At 40.7% G+C, this 12930-nt stretch overlaps 1 protein-coding gene across 1 annotated transcript; it reads left to right on the top strand.

Annotated features, from left to right (window-relative positions):
- The first annotated feature begins 157 nt into the window (after positions 1–157).
- On the top strand, positions 158–12871 carry erp44 (endoplasmic reticulum protein 44). The gene is made up of 11 exons (XM_073484841.1): positions 158–320; positions 3289–3361; positions 4245–4284; positions 4679–4794; positions 5611–5795; positions 5908–6023; positions 6159–6333; positions 7078–7189; positions 7559–7700; positions 10452–10554; positions 10640–12871. The coding sequence occupies exons 1-11, from the start codon at positions 261–263 to the stop codon at positions 10748–10750; spliced, it is 1233 nt and encodes a 410-aa protein (XP_073340942.1). The 5' UTR covers positions 158–260; the 3' UTR covers positions 10751–12871.
- Positions 12872–12930: the final 59 nt, after the last annotated feature.

Raw genomic sequence — 12930 nt, 5'->3', positions numbered from 1 at the left:
GACAAAACACTACAACTCCCGTTACTGTTGTAAAGTAATAAATCGCCATGATTAGAGTTCTCCTCGTCGACGCGGTCAGCCGTTTTGGGATCCGGAAAACGACATTACCCATGAAGCCACGCGAATACCAGGAAGTGTCGCTCACGTTTCCGTGGTCACAGTGAGGTTGGTTCGCCGTCGACTTCCTGCTGCAGTAAAGAGCGGCGTCGAGACAGACTGGGAAGACTCAACACCACCACCTCCAATAACTATACTGTACAATGAAACTGTTAGCAATATCTCCCCGTCTCGACATCCGCTTCGTCACGGTTATACTGCTGGTAAGCGTTTGTATCTCCGCTTGGAATATGCACCAACAGCTTTTAGCTACAAGCTAGCGTTAGCTAAGTAACGTTGGGCAGCCTGCTGCTGGATAGTTAGCTGCTAGCTAACTGCTCACATGAGACGTGGCTTTTAAAGTGGCTTTTTAAGGTGACTAGCGAGCCAGTTCACTCGCTGCTAAAAGTGTAGTTATTTAGCAGGTTCATTGAGGAGGCCCTTTGACTGGGTTTCATCGAACGACTCCCATAAGTAATCAAGTTATCCAGCTGCAATGTCAACTTAGCCGGTAGTGTTGAGTAACGTTAGCTGTGGTGTTGTAACTAACCATAATCCATTTTATCTAATCGAGGTGTTACTCGCAGACCTGGCTGTTTATTCCAAAATGTGATAATGAGCTAAAGTTGGACTCATGATAACTTTGTTGAGGGGTAAAGCATCCAGCTAGCATTGGGTGCTAACTACTACTTAATGACAACAGTGAGAGAATAACTGTTAGCATGGCTATTTTAAGCATTTTGTTTATTAAATGGATTTGTCTGTTGTGTTTGATCAAGCTTATTTCTTGTTATTTTACGGATTCATGGGTTTATTTGTCGGACTCTTCGTGTGTCTGTATGTGTCTCTGAATGATGCTCGCCGGTTGGTGAATTCCTCTGTTGTGGCTCATTCTTATTGGCTGACAACCCGGAACTGGGCAAAGCGCAGTAGTTCTGCTGTTGTGGGAGTTTGGGCCTGATATGAAAACTTAAAACTTGTCTAAGAGCTGAAGAGCAGTGTTATCACTGGTCTTATTACAGCAACGGTGGCGTTTAATATCAGTGTGCAGCTGTGCCATCTTATATGGCATAAAAGCACAGCGACTGTTTTTTAATGTAAATGTTGAGATAGTTCAACTTTCAAAGGGATTCAAGAAAAATATTCTAGTCATTTGTCATGCTTAAATCCTAAACATTCACCAGTCCCAGCCTTTCAAATGTGAGGATTCTCAGCCTTTCTATGTCTTATATCATTTTACATTGAATGTCATTTGGTTTGGGGCTATTGTTTATATAAAAGAAGCAATTTCAGAACATCACCCTGGGCTCCTAAAAATTGTGATGATTCAGATCAGTCAGTAATAGAAGCAATAGGAAGTGAGAGTGCGGATTTCATATCAGGAAACGTTAACAACACTGAACTAATGGACTTTTTAACTACTGACTGTTGGTTTGTGTGTGAGCAAAAGTTCAGTTACATTATGTGTAGTAAAGCCTAAAGCCTAAAGCAGTGTGAACTCTGGCTGTTTTACTTTTCTTGTGGGTTTTATTTTTCTTAGAACCGGTAGTGCTATCTGATTTTGTCACAGCCTCAGGGAGGATGAATGTGACATATCCTGTTCAAAGAGGAGCTTAAGTCAGCACAGCCCTTAAATTTTCTCCGTGCCGATCTCTTTCATACAGGATTGTTTTAGACAGTGTTGCGATCAGAGCTGGATTTCAGGAATCCCCAGTTGGTGCATCATAATTACAAGGTTTCTCTTTTTTGAGTGCTACCAGGAAGTTGCACGAAAGAAAACTAGATGGCTGCAGGAGTTTATTTTCCTAACTTAAAATACTGTCCCAGGCAACAGCTAATGTTATGTCAGAGATATTTGATGATGAAGATGTTTTTACTATGATGTGAGCAGGGATTATATGCTCTTTTACATTTACCATAGAGGTGATGGATTGTGGATTTAGGGTCATACAGTGATTAAAGTGTGTATTCAGTCATTTTTGATTACATCATCAACATGCAACTGAGAATTTCTTAAGACTATGATTATTTGTGGTATGTTGCATAGAAAGAAACTGAAAGACAACTCAAATACAGAACATGGCACCAGAATGAAACCTTTGGCCTTAGCTCATGCTCTAGTATTTGGTGAAGAGATAAATGATCTAGGTGGAGCTCATATTAAGTGCTGCTGACTCATTGACAAATGATGGCTGATGTAGTTTGGATACCCTTTGGAGACATTTAGGCGCGACACAGTATGAAATAGCTGCTGATGCACTGTTCCAAGTCTTTCCACACCTTGCAGAGTTAAAAAAAATACTGTGTTTAAGTTCTTTGTTAAAGGAAAAAGGTACAGATATCATTAAAAAAAACACTCTTCAGGAGCTCAGGACATACAGGAGATACAGGAAATATTAAGGGGATAAAACATCAATCTTTGATCAGCCATGGCATAGATCTTCATCAGGTGTCCAGTAAAGATGTACACAACAAGATACAATTATTTGCTAATTTGCTATTTTGTAACGCACGCCATCGTCTCCACATGTGAACCTTTATGCAGTCTACATTTACATGCACACAAGGAACCAGGCTACAAGGAGTTATTATTTGTACATGGAATCATGAGAGCATAATTTGCATCTTGTTCTGCATGGATGGATGGACAAGCCAAAGGTGGCATTGTTTACTGTATATTTAGGCCGGTACCAGGAACAACTGATCCGGGAATCACTGGAGAGATGACACCTCTCAGGTTTCCTGGGACACATTGGGCGTCCACCGTAGGAGTTGGAGAAAGTTGCTTGTTCAAAGGACGCCATGGCTAATCTCCTCAATGACATCATAATTGCATACAGCTAGAAATGTTAAACATTGCATACATTTTTTATTATTGTATACATTGATAGGATTGCATGAAGCAATACCATAGTGTGTTATGTGTGCTAAGGCAGGAGTTTGGTACTATGGTCTGTCCTTAACACTTTGGGTGCTTGTATTCAGTTGACTCAGTCTATAGATATCCTTGATTACAGTGTATTGACAGACCTGTTGGTTCACTCAGTCTTTTTGATACTGAATTTTGTCTCTGGGCGTCAATAACAGCTCTTCTTATCTTAGTCAAATCTTCAGAATCTTTCCTCCCCTACCCCACATAGTGTTTTTATGTTGTAATTGCTGATGTATCTCTTTTCCCCTGTGTGTCTGTAGGTGATGGGCCTCTCTACTCCTGGACAAGCAGAAATCACCAGTCTGGACTCAGCCAACATCGATGATGTCCTAAGTAAGGCATCACACTTTACTCTCAAAGTTTCTTATAGGAATAGTCTGACATTTTGGGAAATGCGCTAATTCACTTGCCCGCTGAGAGTTAGGTGAGAAGATCAATACCACTCTCATGAAGCTACAACCAACAGCTGGTTGGCTTAGCTTGGCATGAAGACTGGAAACAGGGAAACGGCATGTCTCTCTCATCTGATTCTTGGCTAGAAAGCTAATAAGCATAGTTCCCAAAATGTCAATCTTTTCCTTAATACTCAGTCAGTTCAACATTGTCTACTATTTTTAATAAGTTGTGTTTAAAATGATTTTAAAGACCATCTTTGTTGTCTTAGCAGAATATCACAAAAATCACTTGATAAATTTCAGTGAAATATGGTGCCCAAGGAAGAGGACAGCCCATTAAGTAATTAGTTGTAGGTGTGGATCTGACCTGTGAGTAGGAGAGGAAAATTGTAGCTTTCCTGGATTCCATCCAACACATGTCATCATATTTGCCACACCCATAGCTGTCCTCTCAGATTTTCCAACACCCCTTCCACATATTTTCCAATATTCAGCAGATGTGGTAACTAAAATGTTTGGATAACCTGGAGAGAAAGTTATTAATAGTAGTGTTCCATACTGTTATCTTAAAATTGTTTCCCACATCACTGATAGTCACTGGCCTTTGGCTTACCTTTTCACCAAATAATCATTTAGTGTGATTTCATCAGTAAGTGCTTTCTTGTTTTGTATTTCCCTTCAGTGACTAAAAACTGAGGGGTTTTATGATTAATAAGCCTAATTAATTAACTCTACTATCAAAACATACATTGATGAGTGTATTTGGTTATATATAGAGTCATATATATTAATTCTCTGTTTGTGTGTCTGTTGAATTGCAGATAATGCTGGGGTGGCATTAGTGAATTTTTACGCAGACTGGTAAGTGCGTTGTTTCTGTCCTACAGTCACTGGACCTCTGTATAATATCTCAAGGATATTTAAATTGGATTTTGCTCATGATGCAGACATTTCCTATGAATGGCACATGGTGCAATAAGTATAATTAGATTGCTTTCATCCGCAGAAGAGATTTTGTTGATTTATTTTTAAAGGATTTTTACATAGTGCGTCTGTTTTTAATCTCATATGTTTCTAAGCCGGTCTAATTAATGGATGGATGATGGAACTGTGATAGGCAAAAATCATTCAACAACATAGTCATATACTGCTAAATGTAATCCTGTGGTTGAAAGAAAAATCTATTTAATTTACCCACAAATTATGGAAATCCTTTTGACCTCACACCACTCACTCCAACCAACCCCCCATACAGGTGCAGGTTCAGTCAGATGCTCCATCCAATTTTTGAGGAGGCATCTAACATAGTGCGGGAGGAGTTCCCTAATACCAAGCAGGTGGTGTTTGCCCGTGTCGACTGTGACCAACACTGTGAGTATTACTTACCTTTTTTTTTTTTTTTTTTTTAACAATGACAAGAAAAGTGCAGAACATCCAGATAAAAAATTGAAAATAATGAGAAAAGCCCATCACAAGACACCAAAACCATGTTATAAATTAATTTGATCAACAGCTAAAAGTATTTAATTTCATACTGATGTAAAAATCACACACACAAAAAGTACTTTCTGTAATTTTAAAGCTGAAACTTGGAAAATGTTTATTAATTACATTTCAGTATTAGTGTAGTAGTATTTGTGTATGGGGTGGTTGTTTTTATGGTGATGTAATGCTACAACACCCTCATTCTATATACTGGCAGCTAAAAAGGCACACACACTCTGCTGTGTACTATATTTGATGCACATATGTACACATAGATGCCCAGCACACCAAAGCACAGACACATAAACCGCCCGCCTCAGCCTTTTGAGATAAAGCAAATTAAAGAGAATTATTGATGACCTGCAAACTGTTTGAAGACTAATGACAAAACTGCTGCTTCCTGTGAAGACGGGAGGCTTAGAGACACCCCACAGGGAGATTGACACCTGCCACATGCACGCACACACACACACACACTCATTCAGTGTGTGCAGAGAGAATATTTACTCTTGGCGGGGGGCAGCTTTCATGTGGGAGATCAGAGCTCAGAGCTGACTGAAGGCAGTGTTTTCAGGTTTAACCGCCGTCTCTGTCACTGCTCTGCTCCTCATCCACCCATCCCCATGTGTTTTTACTCTGCCTCTTCCTCTTCATCAATTGATTTGTCCATCTTTACTTAACTTCTCCTCTGCCTCTGCGTAGCGGACATAGCCCAGAGGTACCGCATCACCAAGTATCCGACATTGAAGTTGTTCCGCAATGGGATGATGATGAAGAGGGAGTACAGAGGTCAAAGGTCGGTGGCGGCCATCGCCGACTTCATCCGCCAGCAGCAGGTCGACCCTGTGAAAGAGATACACTCATTGGAGGAGGTTAATGCTGTTGATGTGAGTGGCAAACACACACGCACACAGTGTCTATAAAACATTACAAATTTCCTGTTATTGTAAATAAAATTGTGTCATTCTCTCAACTTTTTTTTGTTTTCTTATTCAACAGAGGAGCAAGAGAAACATCATAGGTTACTTTGAAACAAAGGACTCCGATAACTACCACACGTATGAAAAGGTTGCCAACATCCTTCGAGACGACTGCACTTTCATGGCTGCATTTGGGTGAGACTCCATTTTCCATAATCCTTCAAATGAAGCCCACATGTGGTGTAGAGTTGATATCAGTGGCTTAGTTTTTTAGTCATTCTTCAATTTCTGTGTAACTTAAACTTTTTTTTAACTGCTTTACTGTCACAGTGCTGTATCTGAGCCTGAGCGCTTCAGTGGTGACAATGTAATCTACAAGCCTATGGGGGAGAGCGCCCCTGATATGGTCTACCTCGGCTCACTCAACAACTTTGACCTGACCTACGCCTGGGCCCAGGACAAGTGTGTGCCTCTGGTCAGGGAGATCACCTTTGAAAATGGAGAGGTTTGTTACCTGCTTTTTCTATTGAGTGTTGTCAGCATCATAACAATCTTTGTTGTATAACAAAATGCTTGTTCTAGTCCTCTTATGCCACTCACAAAACAAAAATTACATAAGAGTGTAGAGAGTGTTGAGGATGAGATAAGGAGTCTCACAGCCTGAGGCAAGAAGCTGCCCTGTAGTCTGGTGGTACGGCAGTGGGTACTTCTTTATCACTTGCCAGACGGCAGCAGGGGAAAACAGGCTGTGGCAGGCTGGGTATGCCTGCTAGAATTGTTAGAATCCAATGATGTTCTGGGTGGTTTTAATCACCCACTGCAGAGTCTTCCTGTCCTGACGTGCTCATCACATCATGCTAGTCTGCGATGTTCCAAGGCAGGATGCTTTCTGTTGCAATAATGCCAAGATTTCTTTACTTGTGTGGATATGTGTGATGACCGTGACAGGTTCTCTTTGATGTTGATTCCCAGGAACCTAAAACTCTTGTCCTGCTCCACCTCAGCTCCACCCAAGTACACAAGAGTGTGTGTCTTTGCCCCCTTTTTTTTTAAAAAAAACAACAACAATCAGCTCCTTGGTTTCGTTGATGTTGAGAAGTTCGACATCTTCCTTGAATTTTTGCGACAAATGTAGATTCACACATGGATATTTACACACAAGCCAGCCTGGAGGGTATTTATGGTGCCTGTGGGTAGTCCATCTGTCTTTGACGCTTTCTGTGTGTGTTTGTGTGTGCGTGTTTTCCAGGAGCTGACTGAAGAAGGAATCCCTTTCCTCATCTTGTTTCATGTTAAAGAAGACGGAGAGAGCTTAGAGAAGTTCCAACATGAAGTAGCTCGCCAGCTCATTGGCGAGAAAGGTGAGTGTGTGACATTGTTCACAGTATCAATACACCTGTACCAGTTGCTTTTTTCATTCTCCTCTCCAACAGTGAGTTCACACATGCATCGCTGTAGTGTTTAGATAGCCCAGTCTCCTCCTAAATAGATTAACTTAGATGCTGATGTTCTTAACACACAATATACAAGCTTTGTTATATTTACCTTTTAGAAAAATCTAAAATTTTATGCCCCCAGTTATATTTTCCAAGGTATTGTATCGAAGTCAGATATTCAGCATTGTGACAACACTGTTTTGTACCTTTCAGGAATGTGCGTTTCAGTCACTCTTGAGTGAAACAGCCCTGTTTACAGAAATAATGTTCATGACATTTATATGTTCTCCTCAGGTTCTATAAACTTCCTGCACGCAGACTGCGAGAAGTTCCGCCATCCTCTCCTCCATATCCAGAAAACTCCTGCTGACTGTCCCGTCATCGCTATAGACTCTTTCAGACACATGTATGTGTTTCCTGACTTCAAAGACCTCAAGTAAGTACCGCCTTTCACTCTAAAAATTATTTAGTTTAGTTAAAATTAGATGCACGATACTATCAATCTGACACTGCATTATATATTTTATTTCTTTTGTAATACCACCACGTGTGCATCTTCCTTTAATTCTAAAAATAAAATAGACAAAAAATGGGCTGGTAATTGTTTCATGTAGAAAGAAACGGCCTAATATTAATGAAAACTCCCCACAAATGCGTCTGTAATTAACACATGAATCATCCACATGTCAGATCAGCATTCTTTTGGACATTTTTGATCACTGAAATTGTTCATTACAAAATCTCCTTAAATAAAGTTAATTTCATTACACACACACAAACATACACACACGCCATAATCCACTGTGCACTCAACAGCAGAGAAATGTCACACCTCCTAAAATCTGTCCTTTATGAATGGGCCAGGACACCGGAGCTAATGTGACATGATTTGGCACGTGCAATAAGTGCTAAACTAATCCAGTCTAATTTAATTTAATCTTATTTATTCTGTCCCCCACCACTCTGCCTCCCCCAGCCTCCCAATCAGAGTCTGATCAGATAGACAGAAGCCCCGAGGACTGACCAGCCCTCCACAACCTAATTACATCACATCACCACTGCATGTGGCACACAGCTTGTAATTACATTAGTGCAGTGTATGTTATATATATATGTGTGTTTGCGTGTGTGCGTGTGTGTCTGCATGCTGCTCTGACACACGGGGTTAGCTGCGACTGGGGAACAGCTCCGCCTGTGTGATATGACAACAGCTCATGACCTGTCGTTAATAAGCACACTTCACAGGACAGCGCTGATATGGATTAATGCTGCTTCATGACACGTCCGCAGGGAATAATGTCCTCTGCTGCTGCCACGAGCTGTTTTGTCTCATATCAACTCGGACCTGCTCTGTAGTTCAAGCAGGTCTGTCTTTATTGCTGAACTTTGTGTGTAGGAATGCCTTTGTCAAACACACAGTTAATGGGCCTCATGAAAGAAGCACTCGTACTAACACACAGGCTCTGAAGTGCCACGTATGAGTTATTTAAAAGAATTTGTTGGGTTCACTATTATATTTGAATTTAGAATTTTCTCTTAGTACAAAAGAAATTCATGAGTGGTCTAGACTGTCACCTATTATCATTAATCCAGGAGACACTGTCTATTAAAAATGAAAATCGTGTGTCAAAATTATGAATTAATAGTGATGGGGAACAGTTAACTCAAGTACTGTACAATTTTGAGGTACTTAATTGGTGTATTTCCAATTTTTGTTACTTTAAACTTCCACTCCATTTGTTTGATAACTTAAGTTAGTAGTTACTTTGCAGGCTCAGATGATTTAGTGTTGATTAGACTTGGGCCGATATTAGATATGATCGAATATCACAATATTTGCCATTATACGAATATTTTTCACAATATTGAATATCGAACAGCTGTTAGGGCATCTTCGGGCTTTTATTTTGAAAAGAAAAAGCATGCAGAGCTGTCGCGGCAGCGTTACTACAGGTTGACTGGCCTGATGTGGCGGCATGCTCGGAGCGATTTAACATGCAGGCATGGAGTACTTAGTTTCTCAGAAGAATGCCAGCTCACCAATTTGACAATATTTCAGGTTTAAAGCGGGAGAAAATGATGAGCAAGGGATTTGAATGAGGCTTCATGGTGTTCACTTCACAGGGCAATAACACAAATTTGCAGTCTCACCTCAGAGGCCAAGCGGACAAGTGCCGATAATATGGTCTGTTGTAATATTTGGGCAAGAGGATATTGTGAAATATAATTTTTGATATTGCCCAAGCCTAGTGTTGAGAGGCTATTACTTGTGATGTTAAACCACAGAGTGGTGACTACAGATAGAGGGAGGATGCTGCATCAGAGTCAAGTAATACATTTTAAATTCATTTAGGTTATCGGCAGTCTGACCTAAAAAAAACACAGATACGATAATCGGGAAAATGCTGGATATCAGCCCTGATAAGCTGCCTAATCGGTCTAGCCCTAGTACAGATAGTCATCTACTGACCTAAAAATAACTTAAATAATTAATGTTAAATTAAAATCTGTTCAGACCACATCGTCATCATGAGAACATTTCTTTCCCTATGAGATTTTCTTAATTTTTAGGCATATTTTTGCATTACAACTCAGTAGTCGTCTAGGAAAGTTATCAACAACACAAGATATTTCTGTCCAAGCTGCTCCTGGCAGGCAGGTTGGCCAGTGCGTTTCATGGCAGCTCCACCAACATTGCTATGTGAGTTGGTGAATGAGAGGCTAAATTGTAAAGACCTTTGTCCACTAAAGAAGAAAGCAATTCAATGCAAAAATGCATACCATTTAGCATGTCATACCATTTCCTCTTTATTTTTTGTACAGTACGATGCTGCTCTGGGGAAGGCATTGACAGCTGCACTATTAATATTTTCTAATAGTTTCAGGTCCACTAATACAACTACTGACTGGTTTCCAACAGCACGACATGAAGCTCAGTGGTGTGAATATTTTTTTCTTCTTCACATTTTTGTGAATGAGACTTCAAACAGCTGAACAGGTAGTCGTGTAAAGCAATTTAGGGCGATTATGTTAATGATTGCATTTTATGCACATGCACCGACTCGTGAATAGGTGGAACCCAGCAGGCTGAAATGGTTACAAGCCTCACAAAAAAGTAGGGATTTTGGTTAAGAATCAAAAACTGTTCTTCCATGAAGTCCAATGTGTGTTTTTGTGTTTTTTCCAGTTTTCCTGGCAAGCTGAGACAGTTTGTGCTCGACCTTCATTCCGGAAAGTTACACAGAGAGTTTCACCATGGTCCTGATCCCACAGACAGCACGCCTGGACAGGTCAGCATCAGCATACTTTACAGAGTCCTTAAAAGTGGTATTTGCTTTGTCATGCGAGACTTGACTTTTTGAATTTTGCTCACAGGAGGAGACGGGAGGAGAGGTGGCCAGCAGCCCTCCAGGAAGCTCATTCCAGAAGCTGGCGCCCAGCGAGACTCGCTACACCATCCTCAGACGGGACCGCGACGAGCTGTGACCTCAACAGCCTTCCAGTGATCCTGTGACTCAATGCCACGCCCCGGGGTCAGGGAGGGGGTTAGGGTTGGGACAGGCCAGCGGGACAGAACAGCAACACCCAACACCCTTACTGAAGAGAGAGAGACGGTGAAGAGGAAGGAGGAGGAGAAAAAGAAGAACAGGAGAAGGAGTACAGTCCACGACACAACCATGTTGGAATAACCTATATTTTCATAACTCTTTCACGTACAGTTTTTATTTTGGATCAAACGGAAGTGGGGTAAAGAAGAAAAAGCGTGTGGGCAGGGGTTAGGGGCATTAGGACATCAAGAGACGTGTTTTTACTTTTATTTTTTGGAGCTTGTAAATATGTTTGTGCTACATGGGAGTCTCATTGTCGGTCTAAATTAAATGCAGAGTTTTCTTTATTTTATTCCTTTCTCTTTCATCACCCGGCTTTTTGTAGGAAAAAAAATCAACCCCAGAGCAGTTCCCTCACTCCAGTCGTACGGTTCTTACCTGTGGGTAGTCCAGTTCAGCCTGTCTGGTAGGAGACGCTTCTTTAGTCTCACCGACCTCATGGCTGCATCTCAATATGACCAACTCTAGTCTAATTCATTTGTATAGCACAAGTTATAACAATATGCCTGTTTGAAGTAGCTTTTTCTCCGTATCTTCTCCACACACACTTCTGAAGGAATAGAAAAATATTTTGAAATACTTGGTAGGGGAAACATAATTTCAAACCTTGAGACTTGAGACAGAAGATAAAGAGACATAGCTACTCCAGCCTATTGAGATGCACCCCTTCTCTCCCTGGTACTAAATGGTTCTAGATTATGATGTCTCACAGTGCTTATAGAAAGTATCCCCCGTTGCACCTTTTTTTATGTGTTACTGTTTTACAACACTGAATCACATTTGATGTAATTAGGTTTCTTTCGTCAAAATTAATAGAAAATACTCAAATGATGACTGAGATTTTAGCCTTCAAAATAAATTCTGCGTGTTTTAGTGTTGGCCTAAAAACACACCATCCCCACCATGAAGCCTGGTGGTGGCAGCATCATGCTGTGTGGATGCTTTTCTGCAGCAGGCCTAGGACGGCTTGTGGCGGTAGAATTTAAACTGATGCAGCAAAATACAACAAAATGCTGGTGAAAATGTACAACTATAGACGTATATTTCACAAAGAGCCAAATCTACAAAGGAATGGCTTGAAAACATCCAATCCAGAATTTGTCATGTCTTGATAATTGCTATTCACTCAAAGTATGAGTAGCTTGACTGAAGCGTCCAAATGTGTAAAGTTGTTACATGCCTGTTGAAGGAGACTGAAGGCTGTAACTGTCGCCAAATGTGCCTCTATTAAGTATTGTCTCAAAGGACATGGATACTTATGCAATCAAGAATTTTGTTTATTTTGTTCCCAAGACCAATCTGGAAAAATCTGAGTCTTTTTTTGTGTTGTTTAGTGTCTGAAATTCTGATTACCTCCACTTGCTGTAAAACCGTAAAACATTAAAAGTCAAAGCGGGCTGGATACCTTTTAAAGGCACGGTATTTGCCGTAACACCTCTGAGTTGTGATCCCAGGAAATAAGAGGAACAAAAAAAAAAGGATTTGAAATGGTGTACTCTAACATGATAATGAAATGTATGAAATGGCTGTTGTTTTTGCTGTTACCTGTTGTCAAATGTCATCATGCTGGGGTAGAAAAGACTGCGTCCTTCCCAGTGTTTTTAGAAAAAAAAGCAGCGAGACGAGAGGGGAAACCCCATGTGATGAACGGTGGAAATTTACAGTCTGCCACTTTATACAAGTTCTCTTAAAACTGGTTTTGTCTCTTTATATGTCTTTGAGGTTTTGGTACAAGTCTAAATCCCACTGTTCCACTGAGCGTGAGTGAATCCAAAAGCCAGATTATGGGAGAGTTAAGAGTATGGGGGACCCGTTGCTAGGTTTGTACTGTGCGTCCTGCCCTTCCATAGAAGCCAACAGATGCCTGCATAGTGACATATCAGCCCACATACAGGAGAGCAACAAGAGGGGGAGTACGATACCATTTCTAAAGCCAGTCATCTCAGAGGGGAAGAAGAGTAAAAAAAAAAAGAAGTAAATTAAAAACCATTTTACAAGATGTCGTGTTGTCTGATACTTTGTATGTCGTGTCTTTGAACTTCACTGTTCATCCACTGA

This window comes from Pagrus major, chromosome 17 (genome assembly GCF_040436345.1).
Source record: "Pagrus major chromosome 17, Pma_NU_1.0".
In the NCBI taxonomy this organism is placed as follows: Eukaryota; Metazoa; Chordata; class Actinopteri; order Spariformes; family Sparidae; genus Pagrus; species Pagrus major.
The sequence above is the reverse complement of the archived record's forward strand: the minus strand, read 5'-3'. Positions and strand labels throughout refer to the sequence as shown.

Bases quoted from the DNA above. Each gene is read 5' to 3' on its own strand.
- erp44 (XM_073484841.1), top strand. From the start codon at position 261: ATGAAACTGTTAGCAATATCTCCCCGTCTCGACATCCGCTTCGTCACG. The intron at 4,285-4,678 runs GTAAGTGCGTTG...CCCCCCATACAG, and splicing joins GTGAATTTTTACGCAGACTG to GTGCAGGTTCAGTCAGATGC. The intron at 7,701-10,451 runs GTAAGTACCGCC...TGTTTTTTCCAG, and splicing joins CCTGACTTCAAAGACCTCAA to TTTTCCTGGCAAGCTGAGAC.